Source organism: Arvicanthis niloticus, chromosome 3, assembly GCF_011762505.2.
Source record: "Arvicanthis niloticus isolate mArvNil1 chromosome 3, mArvNil1.pat.X, whole genome shotgun sequence".
In the NCBI taxonomy this organism is placed as follows: domain Eukaryota; kingdom Metazoa; phylum Chordata; class Mammalia; order Rodentia; family Muridae; genus Arvicanthis; species Arvicanthis niloticus.
Window position 1 is genome coordinate 41,709,244 of NC_047660.1, and position 15,962 is coordinate 41,725,205.

The 15,962-nt window shown below is 37.1% G+C and overlaps 1 protein-coding gene across 3 annotated transcripts in view; it reads left to right on the forward strand.

Annotated features, from left to right (window-relative positions):
- Positions 1-9,750, forward strand: part of Akap11 (A-kinase anchoring protein 11) — a 48,237-nt gene extending 38,487 nt beyond the window's left edge. The window contains exons 11-12 of one of the 3 annotated variants that reach the window (XM_034497621.1): positions 3,032-3,192; positions 6,059-9,750. In XM_034497621.1, the coding sequence (XP_034353512.1) occupies positions 3,032-3,192; positions 6,059-6,199 (302 nt within the window). In that variant the 3' untranslated portion in view covers positions 6,200-9,750. The remainder of the gene's footprint in view (positions 1-3,031; positions 3,193-6,058) is intronic. The other 2 variants (XM_076930690.1, XM_034497622.2) reach the window with 2 other exon arrangements.
- Positions 9,751-15,962: the final 6,212 nt, after the last annotated feature.

Here is a 15,962-nt window from a genome sequence, read left to right on the forward strand (position 1 = left end):
TCTCGTGTTATAAAATTAATTTATTGTAATTACAGCATATTATTTATTACTCTGTGTATTACTTTCTGTGCCTGTGACAAAATGCTTGCAAATTGGGAAGGAGTTTCACACAGGGAGGCCATGGCAGTGGGTCTGGTGGCTAGAGGGCAAAGCCCACAGGAGCAGATGGGCTGTATCCTCACAGGCCTGCCCTAGTGACCTACCCATCAGGCCCATGCAGTAATGGCCTCACAGTGTCCCAAACAGTGCCACTTAGCTGGGGATGAGGAGTTCACTCAAACTGAAACTCATAGTTTTCCTTCAGATTGGTGACTTATAGAATTGGTATTTTTGTCAAACTTATATGAGCCAAAAAGTAAAGATGGAAAAGGACTTTAAATGTCCCTACATCTCTCTTCCTCTTCTAATTCTATACTCACATGTATACTTACATAAAGGAAATAGCCTTCTTTAGTGAACAGAGTTCTTACTATGCCAACATTAGATATCATTGGTTGCAAAGTTTTGGACATAATTTGTGATCTTAATTCTTATATTAGACTATCCAAGTACGCCTAGAGATTTCATTCATATTGAACCTACATTTTCATTGTATTTTATAGTTTTTGAATATTCTCCTCAGATCTTTTTAAAAAGTGTGAAATGATATTTTCTATAAAATACCATATTTAAATTAAAAATAATATTTAATATAATTATTTTTGACCTAATGAGAAATTATTTCTTTAGAAGTAGGAAAACTGAGGGCTGGAGATAGCCTAGTGTTCTGTGTTGGGAGTTCTGCCTCGTACCCTCGTGCCAGTAACGTAGGCACACTGAGACACTAGAAAATGTTGAAGAGAATTTCTTGAGATATAACCCTCAATTTCCAGCCAGTTTATCCACACTGTTCTTGTTCAGGGAAGTTACATAACTGATCTTAAGTTAAAATTCTCAGATTTAAAATTATTGTTGTTTAATATTTTAAAATTACATTTATTTGTTTTGTATATGTGCCTGTGTGTGCATAAGTATAAACACATGAATGACACATGTCATGCATCTCACATGGAGTCAGTTTTCTCTGTCTACCATATGGGACCTGAGATTTGAACTCAGGTCTTCAAAGTTGGAAGCAAGTGCCTTTAACAGCTGAGCCATTCCACTAACCCAGGTTTAAGACTTATTTTTATTTTATGTCACTGGCTATTTTGCCTACATCTGTGTGAAGTATCCAACAAGGCCAAAAGAGGGCATCCGATTCCCCTGGAACTGGAGTTACAGACAGTTAAGAGCTGGCATGTGGATGCTGGGTGTCAAATCTGGCTCCTGCAAGAGCAGCCAGTGTTCTTAACTAGTAAATCATCTTTCCAGCCCTTACTATAGATTTTAGAGTTAGTGATCTAGGTAGTGTTTGCTTTATTTTTGTTCATTAATGTGTTGTTCTTTAAAAGACATATACTTCTAATAACACTCATGACTATTCCAAAGACTATCCATATATGTATGTATGCATGTATGTATGTATGTATTATGTATGTATGTATGTATGTATGTATGTATGTATGTATTTGGTGGGTCTTTAATAACCTAGTTATTACTTAACTAATTTTGCTGAGGAATGATTAAGAGAAGAGGTACAACTTAATATAAATAAAACAATTCATTTTTTAAAAAGTTTAGTAGTAGGCCTAAAAATGTCTTCTGTTACTATGTAGAAACCAGGAGCTTAATTATATTCAGATGCATCATTCCTCAGATCTTGAGATGATGGGCGTCTCTCATGTATGAAGTTGTAGTGAACTTTTGAAATTTGTTCCATTAGAAGATAGATTGGTTTAGATTGACAGAAAGCCTCAAAATTAGGGATTCCTAAAATAACAAATACTTGCTTTTTAAACCTTCCTTCTTTCCTATTTATTTATTTATTGGTTAGGTGGCATCAGCCCTGACCTCTGTTGAAGTTTCCCATCAGGCCAGGTAAACAGTAGACCCTAACCAAAGAAACCCTAGCAGTGTAGAAAAGCATTAGCTGACCTAGCTTCCAACATTAGGAACACTGCAGGGTTTACTAAGGACCTCAGATACAGTGCCTTGTTCTATAGTGTTTAAGACCTCCTTTAAAACAAACATATACAAACCATTTACTAAGGTAATTTTTTATGTTTAACATACAAAGTGATTGATGATTCCATGTGTTGATTTCTGAATATGTATCATCATACTTTCCTCTTCATCGCCATCTCCCTTTGGTTCCCATTCCTCATGCTTCCCTCTGGCTGTTGCTTCTTCCTGCCAAACAGTCCTCCCTCTGCTCATGTCACCTTACTTCCATTGCCCATTGCTTTCCTCTTCCTCTCAGGGATCTTCCTTCTACTACTTTCATGACCCACACAAACATGCATGTATGTAAGTACATGTACACATGTGATTTTAAATGTAGATTCTGCATAGGAAAGAAAACATACACCTACTTTTGATTGAGACTTACTGGCACAAAGGGTGAATAAAGATAAATTCCTGATTGATACTTTTACATTAAGAATAGAGGGCCAACACAAATTCTAAAAATGACTAGTATTTGTCTAGAGTACCTTATATACTATAACAGAAAAATGTCCATCAACAACAAAGAAATTCACCAACATTTTCATTATTAGTACATACTGGCTTAAGGACTGGCAGCATGCCCTAGATACTTCTTGTACACAGTTATCTTTGAGTGGGAGTATTGAACACGACACTGGTTCACAGGACCATCATCCAGCTAGGATGTCTCCTTTGTATTAAAAACATCATTCTCATTAGCAAAAAAGTAAAATTGAGAGCAATTCCTCTTTGTATTATATTTAAATTTACTACAAATAGTAGTTTAATTTGTGCCATCAGTAAATGATCAAAGTTATTTGTTTTAGCATTATTTTGTCCTTAAGGAAATGCTTTATTTGACATTATGCTATAGTTAAGGAAAGCATTCACTGGAAACTTAAATCAAGACTAGAGTTTTGAAAGTTGATTGGATAAACTTCATACTGTTTAAATTTACTACTAGATTTGCAACAAAATGGAAAGACTCTGCTAATTATGAACATTGACATGGAGCCTGGAGCAGTCGACCCCCAACTAAGGATTATTCTTCAGTGGCTCATTGCCTCTGAGGCTGAAGTTGCAGAAGTTTATTTTCAGGACGCTGCAAAGAAGGAGTTTATATTAGTAAGTACCCCCTTCTAGAGTGGTGGTGAGGAAGCAGTAACCCCACGGAGTAATCTTAACTACTTTGTTGGTTTAGCAAAATACTTGCTGATTGCAGAATATTAATATGTAGGAGTCTGACAGTTGGTTTCAGATTTGCTGCTTTCCAGTAGGTATGACTTTGGTCAGATGAGTTAGTGAATGCCTCTTTCCTGAGATGTATGTGGGACTAGAGACATATAGAATTTACCTTGCAGGTTTGTGAGGATTAAGTATAATACTGTAAAGAGCTAGTACTTGATCTAACATCCTAACCCTAGAAGTTAGATGTCAGTAATAAGCAGTAATGGATTCTTAAGAAAAGATTCAGCTATTCTATTGCTCTGATTCACAATTGTACTTAATTAATTAGGTCTTTTTCATCTTTATGTGACTAGAAGGCTGGTATAATGAAAAACCAATATAAAATTAGAGACTTTAGTACGTACCAAGCATGCTGTTAGTAGGGATTTTCAGTTTTTAGTTTTAAGAGTGTTCTTCCCCAGTTTTCCATATGAAAACTTATAACCTTAACGTAGTATAAAACAGTAGGGCGACTGAGTAACATAAATCAATCAAAAAAGTAAAGGATAACCCAAGATATTCTTATTTTCTGATTCAAAATTTATGATAGGATTGTTAGAAGATGTCTGAAGGATGTGTATACACTGACATGGAGTATATTAGCTTGTGACATCTGTTTGAAGGAGGAGAAAATAGTCTGGGGAGAAGTACTCAAGAAATGAATTATCAAAGCATGACTAGGGGAATTGTTGAACTTAGGCTTAAGATAGACCTCAGTTTCATGGAGTTGGCAGGTGGTGTTAGAGGGGAGGCCTTGCCATCATGGTACCTAACGGAGGTATCTCTGCCTGATTGAGTCAAGTACAATGCTCAGTTGTGCATGGCAAGGTTTTATTATGTTTATGGTTCATTTTAACTGTTGGCTCATCTAGCTAGGACTCCAAAAGGCTATTGGGATATATGAAACAGTTGAAACAAATACAGCTTATGTTGAATGGTAATAAGAATAATACTTTGTCTTTCTGGATCATATATTAAAATTCGACATATTCATTATTAAATAGAACAAACAGTATTACCTTGAGGATAAATAGAAGATGACATAGACTTGTATGTCAGAAAAGATATAAACATATTAGATAATAAAAGAGAAACTAGATTAATGATGTGTATTGAAAGACATTGTCAGCAAAGTAAGAAGATAGTTCACATAGAGAGGAAATGTTTATAATTTTGTATTTGTAAAATTCTTAGCCATAGCACATACAAAGAACTTCTTCATTTTAAAAATAAAAAGGTATGTAATCTAATTTTAAAATGGACTTAGAGTTATTATTGCATATCTTTGGAAAATAAAGACATGAAAGGGTGTTCAACTTTACTAGCCATTAAGAAAATGCAAATCAAAATCACTACACACTTCACCGCCATCAGGGTGATTGTCAAGGTGGTAACACCAAGTGTGGGAGGACACAGGACACTGTTCTTTATAAAGTTCTTCGTGAGAATCTAAAGTGCTGAAGCTGTGATAGAAAAATATCTGACAGTTTTCCGAAGTGCCAAGGACAAAGTTACCATGTTACCCAGCATTTCACTGCTTGGTGTGCATTCGGGGGACACAAAAAAACCTCCTCAGAAATGTCTATGGCAACATTACTTACATAGATAAGTGTTAGGCTTGGTGGTATAGGTCTATAATCCCAGCACACCACAAGCAGAGGCAGGAGGATTACTGTATGCTTGAGGCCACCCTAGTCTAAATTAAGTAAGTTCTGGTCATAGTAAGACCCTGTCTTGAACAATCCAGAACAAAACAGTGGGAAGTCTCCATCTGTCTTATCAGCTAATGAATGGAGAAGGAGCTTTGTTGGTTAGTAGACGGTAGTAAGACACCGAGCCTTGCTTTACTACAAGATACCTATGCCAGGCTCAAGACCACACACAGAGTTCACAGTTGCATTTCTATGAAATATCCCCAAATAGGCAAAGCTATGAGGCCCCAAGTGGATGAGTGCTTTACTGAAAGGTGCTATGGAGGATGGAGAGAGGCTTCTGATACAGAGAGCCTTCCTCCTGGTGTGAGGAGCGAACATCCAGTGTTGACCGTGTTGTACTTGTCTTCAGTTCAGTGATGTACTAAAACCCATGACGTTTATATGAATTATATATTTGCGTTTATATGAATTAAAACGCAAAACTGTTTTAAAGAAAAGAACACTTCCAGTAAAATAGTTTTTCAGAATTTGTTTTACAGGCTTTTTAAAACTTAAGAATCCTTACATAGTTGAGTAAACAGAAAAGTGACTAAGGTCATGTTCTATTTTGCTGTGGTAGAGTTTGCTTAAACTCTGTTGACTCTTTTGCTTTTTTTGTTGAAACATTACATTTTTCAACTTAGAAAGCCATGTTTCTGTTGAGGCTGGAGTGTTTTCCAGAATATAAACCACACTATATGCTGTGGAAAGAAAATTCACAAACTTTTTATTAACCTTGACGTTGTCATTGTTTTATGTTCCTAAGAGGGTGTGGCAGATGTTAGGTGAAGGATTTTTCTGCAGACAGATACTCTGCGTACCCATGTAGATTGTCCACTACCAAGGTTTGCATTCTGTTTCTAGCAATCCTGAAATGTCATTCTATGGTGATGTGTTTCTAAAGGTCAAGAAAGGAAAATAGTTCATTTGGGCAAAGGGCTGATGATTAGGGGAAGATCTCATAACTGGGAAAGAATATTTCATGGTAAACAGGATTTCCAGTTTTGTCTGAAGTTAGAAATGAAAACTTTGTTGCCTCAAATGGTTTTCTGTTAATCCTTCTTTCTTAGCTTTCAAAGAAGTTACAAGAGAGAGGATGGAAAGTGGGAGATGTCCTGCAGGCTGTGCTTAAATACTACGAAGTGGTGGAAAAATCCTCAAGGGAGGAAAGACGCAAGTCGCTGTTTGATTGGCTTTTAGAAAATGCCTAGAACAAACACCGGACCAGTCTATTTTATTGCTTGTTTTAGGAAGTAAAGAAACTGATGATTTACATGTAGGATAAAATTCAAATACAGAATATTAACATTTTAATTGAATTGAGAGGAAGGTAAGAAGCTTTTTAAGTGCTTTCTGTCATTACACTGTATATAGTTCATACTTTTGTAATCTTTGTCAAGATATTTTCTTTACATATTCTTCTGTACATGTGTATGTGTTATGATCCTGAGATAATAGTCTGTGAAGGACGATCTAACCCGACCCGAGCCTGGGACATTGTCTGACAGCATTTGTTTGGATCTACTATAGTGCTGCTGCTGCTCTTGCTGCAAACAGGGCTGAGGCGGCTGGCCTGGCCCAAGTGATCACTTTGTTCCTTTGAAAACAAGTGGCATCTAATGATAAGTCATCTGACATCAAGAAAGAAAACTGACGCTGATATTTTGTGGAGTATTTATTTCTGATAAGTTTGTATTCTTTACGTACTGTTCTTTAAAATCAGTTTTAGTTCTCTAGTTCAACTATTGGTACTTTAGATTTCCCCAGACCTTTCATTTCTTAGCAGACTCATTAGTGGTTTAGGATTCTGTGAACACCGTAAGTGAGTTCCCCTCACCTTCCATCAGATGATGTTATTTGCTAATACTGCCAATTGTTCTGAACTGAGGGGGGGGGGCCTGTGTTGAGAGGGAAGTGTGTATGCAAGAATAAACTCTAACCTTTCCACTAGTTTATTCTTCTACTTTAGTGTTTCCTTAGTTAGAAACCCACTATTAACATTAAATAAAATGTCTAAATATTGTGCAGTAAGAATTTTGTCTTTTTGATTTATTCCACAAATGAAAATTCAGGTTGTAAAATACATTGAAGATTTTAAATTATTGTAGAAATGCACTCAGAGGAGCCTAATAATGATTTTCAGTGTTGAACTTTTGAAGAACAAAAAACCACCTCACTTCACCAAGAGTAATTTTTTTTAGCTCAGTAGTTCTCAACCTTCCTAACACTGCAAACCTTTAATATACAGTTCCTCATGTTGTGGTGACCCCCAACCATAAAATTATTTTGTTGGTACTTCATAACTGTAATTTTGCTACTATTATAACTTGTAGATATTGGGGGTTTCTGATGGTCTTAGGCCTGTGAAAGGGTCATTTGACCCCCAAAGAGGTTGCAACCCACTGGTTGAAAACTGCCATTTCAGCTCAATAGGTATCTCTCCCCCAATAAAATATATCTGGACTATTTCGTAAAGTTTCCTCTGATGATCTTTTTTGGCTTCTGCATTCCCTACTTTGTTTTTAGAGACTGAAGGTTACTCTGAGTGAGATGACCAGGCTGTGTCTCAGTGTGTCTGAGATGTGTGCAGATGGGAGGTTCTCCCCTAACCGATTCTGGAGTCTAAGGCAAGTCATATTGCCTGGGGCTGTTGATTTCTCTCCATTATATTTTCTTTTTTTCCCCCAAGCTCTGACTTTTCTAGAAGTTACAATGAGTGGAAGACATAGCACTTACCAGGGTACTTAAATTAATTTGAATTAGTAATTATGGTGGAGAACTTTTTTTATAGAGATGTCACATTTGCTTTGACTTCAGAAACAATTTAAGTATTTTGAAACTACATCATAAACTGTAGTTTTTCTCAATTGAACATAGAGACACGGGGCCTGCCTTAAACATACATTTTAAAAAATTTCTTCAAGTGTTTTTTAGAGTGGGGAAATTCAGGGACCAATACCCATGTGCACTATGCTATACTTGTATGAGGAACCAGCACACTGCACGTGTGTAATTTGCATGATACGTATTGTTTAGAATAGCAGTAAAACTGACTTCTAAATTTCTTTGAGGTGCAAATGACAATGTTGGTTTTATAAAATTCAAAGTACCCAGGTATGTTACTGGTATGGTTATTTGAGATAACCTTTAACTCGAGCTTCTATTTCTTTTGCATTCTGGTGAAACTGAGCTGGGCTCACTCAATGTTCTTCATTCAGTGCTACAGTGATAGAAGTAGACCTCACATTGTGAGTTGTCAGTTCTGTGTAGGGACATGGAAACCAGTAAGAAGCATTGGCAGGGTGCACAGTGGTGTAGGTTAAGTTTCCTGATAGAAAGCGTTTGCATGTAGAGCAGTGCTGTGGGCCAGACACAGGGTAAAGGAGGCTGCTTTAAAGCACTTTGGCTTTGGAACATCTCTGTTGAGGTGCTCCATCTTATTACAGTTTTCTTGACATACTTATATTGTAACATTGTATACTGTCATATGCTTTTTGCTCCTAATATGAATATTTGAGTAATATGAAATACATATTACTCAAAACTGTTAAAAAGGTTGCAATGTCCAGTGAGCTGATTCTTGATTCACCAATTTTAAAGTCGTTCCATGATCCACAGAGAGAGAGAGACCTCTCCCAGAAAAACCCACCAATAAAACAAAACCCACAGAAAAAATGGCAACAAAGGTGAACTGGCTCCTTATGGTGTAAAGCTAACATTATAACAACCTTCAGTGAACATATGTAGTACCTTTACACTTTCACAAATGCTTTATTTACCCCTAAAGATATTTAATGTGAATTAATTCAGTTCATACTACTATAATTCTGCTTAGCAAAGAATATGTATTGCTGGTAGGAAGATATGTATTGAGTGCACTGTGAAAGAGTTCACCCATTTGACAGCTGGCAGTTCCGACAGTGGTGGTGCATGTTCTCCATCGTTGACCAGAGCCTTGTGACTACCTGCTGTTCCACTAGTAGTGTTTCTCCACAGCTACTTTCAGTAGCTTCTAGTCAGTGTATTGTTTTGTAATTTTTCAAAGAAATCTTTACACAGTTTAAATATGTTGGGTCCATACTCGGGTAGGGAAAATGCTCTCCATTTAAAATCATGCCTGCCTGTCAGCACTATGGAGCATCTGTGGGAATTGGAAGGGGTGTACTCAAGCCAAGTGCGCTTTGCTCTTCAGCACAAACCTTGTAGTCACCCCTTGTTTACTGTGCGCCTGCTCTGCACACACAGGCGCGGAGCTAGTCACTCCTGCCTCTATTTATTTATTTTGACCATCTGTACATTCCTTTCATGTAGTTAGAGCTGCAGTTCTGCAGGTTCCTATTTCAATCTGTTGTATGATTTGGATACTATTTAATGACAGGTTTATATGTTGCTGGATTTGCTGCCTTCAGTAACTTGTACTGTGTTCTAAGTAATCTGCATTCTTGTTCACTTAATGAATATTTAGTAGAAGCAACTTTGAATAATTGTGGCCATTTATTTGGGTTTGCTCATTTAGTGCACTAAGGTCTTATACTGTGTAATAGTGACTCCTCTTTTTGCTCTTGAGTAATTTGATGTTCATTTACCAACCTTGAAACTTCAAGACGCACTAAAGTTTTGTTTAGGAGTGGCTCAAAAAATGTTTCAGAAATTACTTTTGTAATAATTTGCAGTTAATTGTTCTTTTGTCTTTACTCTTGTTGAAGCCTGTGATCTTTCCTCTCTCAGCCAAGAATTATTCAATAAATTTAAGAACTGTCAAGCCATGGTTTTCATTTTGTAGCATCCTGTTCATTCTGTGCTGAACTAAAACAAAGACATTCAAGACAGCTATGTTAGAAGACATAAAAGGAGCTGTGTGCCTATATCATGGATTTTGAGGACGAGAAATTAGGAATATTTCTAGTTGAATACTGGATTCTGTCTATTTCAGAGATGCCTTTAATGGGTAATGTAGGAGACTTAAAAGCTAGGCTGCCCCCAGACAGAGTTATTAAATTAACAGGCTGGCAAGCCAAGGATGGATAAGATTCTGCACAGAGCCTTACCAACCTAAGACAGAAGTGCATTGCTTTTGATAATGCATATTCCATGATGGGTAAGGAAGGCATTCTTGTCAGAATGACCTAAGACAGGCTCAGTCTTTTTATGAAATAAAAAAGGGGGAGAGGTGGAGAGCCTTTGGGGCTGCTTGGCAAGAATCTGACATGGGCCAAGGACAAGGAAATGGGCTTCAGGCAGGAATGTGACATTAGGCTAGAACAAGTGATTTCAGGCAGGAATCTAAATCTTAGGCTAGAACAAAGAAGTAATTTCAGGCAGCAATCTAAATCTTAGGCTAGAACAAGGAAGTAGGCTTCAGACATGAAAATGACTTTGGGCTAGGACAGGAAAATGGGCTCAGATATTTTGGTCATCCTGATAAGCCCTTAGAAACAGTGATCATGGGAGTGTTCACAGAACTTTATTGCCTTGCTTGTTCTTTGACTATTTGTGTTTATTGCCTTGCTTGTTCCTTGACTATTTGCATCTATTATATTGCTAGTTTTCCAACCTAGAACTGACCTTAATATATGCATGTAATTAAAATAATGGTATAAAAGCAAAAAGGAGGAGGGGGGATGGATTAGGGGGTCTCTAGGGAGGTGAAATGGGGAAAAGGGATGGCATCTGAGATGTAAATAAATAAAATATCCAATAAAAATATAAAAAAATCCAAGTTTCTCACTAAAAAAACAAAACAAAAGCTAGGCTGCTCATTTTGCACTTGATGTAAATTGAAGGTCATTGCCTCAACATGTGTTCACGACTCTGAGATTCTTCTGACCTCGCTTCAGCACTCCTTGGTAATAGACAGACATCATACCCTGGACACATCAGGTAAATGTGAAAGTTAGCTCTTGCTTGTAGGTATTAGAAACATACTAACAGTAGTGAGACTCTACAATTACATCAATTTGCAACAGGAAAATGGGGAAAAAGTATTGATAGATGTGAAGGTGTTGGTTAAGTTTATAGGGAGATTTTACTAGTAGAATGTAAATGCTTTTTTTATTTTTAGAAATATAGGGTATAGAGAAAAATTGAACTGAAAATACAGTTGTTCATTCCCCTCCACCTCAGACTTGAACATCACTGTCACATCCCAGAGGGAAGCGTGCCACCACCTACGAGCCTACACGATGTGACTGGTTAAGGCCCATGAGTTGTAGTACGCTTTACTCTTAGTATTGTACATCCTGTGAATTTGAACATGCATGTAATGCATTGTAGGGTCATACAAGTACAATTGTAGCCTGATGAACATTTAATACCCAGAAGCTGGAAAAGAGCTCATTAGTGCTTCAAAATGTTTGGGAATAATAGCAGACACAAAGCCTTGGGAGTTAAGCACATTGTTCTTAATTGTGTATAAAGAAGACAATTAAACATTGACACTAAGGAAAATTGCAAGAAGAGAATGGGCCCAAAGAGTAAGACATATAGCAAAAGTTTTTGAATGATTTAAGTCAGGGCACCACTTATGACTTCCTTCCTAGAGAGTACAGAACTGAGGGTGAGGTGAGGGCTTGAAGGATCCTCACAGTTCTCTGAGTAGGAAAGAGACCTCGTACTGCATGGTGTCCTGTACTGTAAGGAAGGTAAAGGGATGATCTTAAAAGCTGCTTATGACATTGTGCAAGCAATGCAGAGCTCAGTGGCATCTCTTTTCCTCGTCCTTTGTAATTTTGCAGTTGTCCCATCCTGACTTTACTCCTATTCTGTAGGCCAAGGATGAAAATACACAGATTGGAATGAGTGACAAAGAAACATTTGAGAGGGAATTCAAGCCCCAGCGAGATGGGTAAACTTGTTTATGGAACAAGGCCTGAAGACTTCAGTTTCAGAACTGATGTCAAGGTAGAAGGAGAGAGCTGACTCGCAAAGTTGTCCCCATACTTTGGCTCTTCTCTCTGTACCCATCCCCCCTTTAAATAAACACTAGAATGGATTTTTTATGTGATTAAAACTAAACTGGAAAACAAGCAAAACAAACAAAAAAACAAATACAAAAACCCCGAATTTTTAGGTGGAGGCATGCATGCCACAGCATTCCTGTTGAAACCAGAGGACAGTTTGTAGGAGGTGATTCTTCGCTACATTGTGGGTTCTGGGAATCCAGCTCAGGTCACCAGGCATGGCAGCAAGTACCTGTGCCCACCAAGACACCTGTTGGACCAAGACTGGACTTGGTTTACAGAGTTCTACTGATAACATTTAGCTTGATCTAAGGTCCTTTAAGGTAAGTACTAACAAGGAGATCCAGTGTTTAAATGATGCTTTGAATGATCAGTTTTACTAATTTGAATGCTCAGGAGCACTGGTTGGATTGCTAGTGGCAATAATAGAATAATAATAATTTGGTAGATAAATGATGATTGCCCCTTGTCCCAGGATAGTTTCTCACTGCTTCTGAAAAGTCGTGCTCTGTGTCTTGTTCCTGTTTCTTGGAACCTGTGTGTGGAGGTGGTGCCTGGTTTTGTTTTGAGACAGGAACTCCCATGGGTAACCCAGGCTAGTCTCTAACTAGACTTTTTCTTGCCTTAGTTCCTGAGTCTTGGAGAAGGGAGGATCATTTGTGAGTTCCAGGCCAGCCTGGGCTACATAGCAAAATCCCATCTTAACAAGCCCAAATAATTTAAGTTTAGAAAAGAGATGATATTTACAGGAGAAGAGTTAGGAGCAGGCAGAAAGAAAAAAGTACTCCACAAGTCTCTGTTCAATCTTAGTAGTGAATGAAGGCAGAGAAAAACCTATCCCAGAGTTGATAAGTTAGCTTCCATGTAAGCCTATAGCCTAATTGACCCTAAGTGGGTAGCTTAGAACGTTCAAAGCAAGGAGCTGCTTCAACAGTTTTCCGTTAAGTCTCCATGCCTGTCAAAGACAAAAAACAAAAACCTTAAAGTCCAACCCATAAAAAGATAGAAAAATAAGAAATAAGTTTTAGAGTTTTTGTTTTGTTTTTTTAGAAAAAGAACTGTAAAACCATGAGTGAAAGTGACAGAATTGGAACCAGCTCAGTCTGGCGTTAGGGTATAAAGTAGCTGTGTTTGATATTTTTTAAGACAGGACCTGAGTGGTTGTGATGCCCCCTTTAATCCCAGTATTCGAGGCAGAAGCAGGTGGGTCTTGGAGTCTGAGGCCCGAGCCTGGTCTACAGAACAAGTTCCAGGACAGCTGGGCTACACACAGAAACCCTCTCATAAACAACAACCACAAAACCATGAGCAGAAAGATACTTCACATCTACTAAGGTGGCTAAAATAACAAGCTAGATAATATTGAGGGTTGCCAAGGACATGAAGAAACTCAGGCCTATAGACATAGCTGTTGACAGGAATTTAAAATAATGTGACTGCTCTAAAAATTCTTTGGCAGTTCAAGTTTCATGTAGAATGTCATATACTGGAGCAACTTCTTTCTCCAACTGTGAAGAAGTTGAATGTACAGATTATGGTTTATTTCTGCAATATTGTCTAGCCTTTAAAAATGAAGTAGAGGCATGTGCTATGGTATGATTGAGCCTTAAAAACAGTATGTTTAATTATGAGAAGACAGATCCAGCGAATGAAAACATACATATATGTTCACACACACACATATATATGTACATATGCTTGAATTCATATATATGTATGTATTAATTTATATATGTATATATAATTATAGCAAATACACACACATATAAACACAACAGTCGCATTAGAATACAGAGTATAGATTAGTTTTTGCTGGGAGCCTGAGGAAGAAGGCAATGAGGAGTGACTGTTTAGTGCTACAGGGTTTCATTGGGTATAACAAAATAGTTCTGGAATTAGATCTGATCTACCCAATTCTTTGAATATACTAAAATCAATTGAATTGAGTATTTTAAAACAATGAATTTTATCATATAGGTAATACCCCCAAAAGCTTATATGGAACAAGGTAAATAGTTTTTAAAGCAAGATTCTTTTTAAATGTAAGGTAAAATCATTGAGACTCAATCTGTGGTTGACAGCAGAGTAGATATAGCTAAGAGAGAATTAGTGAATTGGAAAAATTAGAATAGTTTTCAGAAAGTTAGTAATGGGGTGGATATATAAAAGAAGTGATAGAAGTTTGTTAAGGGAGAAGGGTCAAATATATGTAGTTGCTTCAGAAAAAGGAAAAAATGTCCTAAATAATGAAAAGATTGCTGCAAAAATTCCAGAAACAACCATGCATAGACTTACTATAAAAAATCTCAAAAGCTATATTTTCTAGAGATGCATGCATGCATGTATTTCTTTTTCTGGACTATTGAGTAAGGAAGCTAAAATGTCTAAGGTGATTAGTAAAAGAAGAGAGGTTGTATTAAAAATTAGTAGAGGAAAAATATATGAAGTAAAAGGGAGAAAAAGAATCCAGCCGTGCCAGGATAAAGCCTCAACATGAGTCAGGCTGCTGAGAATGGGAGGCTGTGGGTGCCAGTCCTAAGTCAGTCACCTGTGTCAACCCCCCATGGCCCTGGGACGGTGCAAGAGGGAGCCAGAAGAGTAAGCCAGAGAACGAAGGTACGGGCTCTGAAATGCTGTCTTCTGTGTATGGCATGGTTATTGCATGACCACTACACTCCAGAATTCATAGCAGCTGTGGTTGTGCGCACATGACCAAGACAATCAATCCCAGCATGGACAAGGGAAGGGCTCTTGAGGTTCTACCCCAAACTCATGAGCTATTTGCTGTTGGCAGCTCGAGGAGCAGGGAGTGAGTCAATTGTAGTATTTGCCAGTGTTCATATAGGCAGCATGATTGGGGTTAGTAGATTATAAAAAAGAAAACAATCAAGAGGACCTGAAGGGGGGAGGGGCAGTGTTGGGGAACTGGGGGAGTGGGAGAGGTGTTAGGGGTGTATATGATCAAGATACTTTTTGTGTTTATGTATGGAATTGTCAAGGAATTACTAAAAATAAGAATTTAAATTACATACCCCTCAAAAATAAACAAGATGCTAGATCTAAATCTCAAATTCCTGGTTCCTCACAGTTGTTCCTGGGAGTCTGCCTCAATAAACTTCCTTCACAACATTTTTTTTTTTTTTTTTTTTTTTTTTCAGGAAAATCCAGTTTATGAAAGAGTAAATATTAGTCAAAGCACTTTAGAAGATAATTGGAATGACTTAAGTTGGACTGTATATACCCTGTGATATACAGTATTGTTACATATTAACTCCAAAGAAAAGCGACTCTGTGTGTGTGTATGGGGTATATAAAAAACATATCATAGAATTGTTCTCAACAGGAAAACAGAATATTTATCAATAGACTAAAGATGATACACTGTTGTCCTTTTGTACTAGTTGAGAGTTCTGCATTGGAGAACCAACTGGGGATCCAAGATACTTGTGGAAAAGTGGCATCTGCAGCTAACATGCAGAATTCTATTTTCCTAAACAATGCTATTGAATAATTATTTAAAGGGTATTATAAGTAATCTAGAAGAGATTTAAAGTGTACAGGAGGATACACAAATGTTATATACAATTATGACACTTATTAAAAGAATTTACACATCTTATGATGCTGGTGTCCACAGGGAAACCTAAAGCCAATCAGAGATGTGGAGGGATGATTGTACTCATGTAATGGAATTTAAAATAGAAAAAGTGTTACAGCTATATGCATCATTCAACAGCTATATGCATCAATCAGGAATCACTGTAAAAAATACATAGCAAAAACATCATAGAAAGGTATTAAAAACATATATAAGAATCAAACCAGATAAAACCAAACATGATGGTAAGTAGATACGCATAGCTTGATATTTGTGTGTATGTGTGTATATACACACACACATATATATATATACATACATGACATATATATGACATATATATACATGACATGACATATATATACATGACATATATATATATACATATATATACATGACATGACATATATATACATG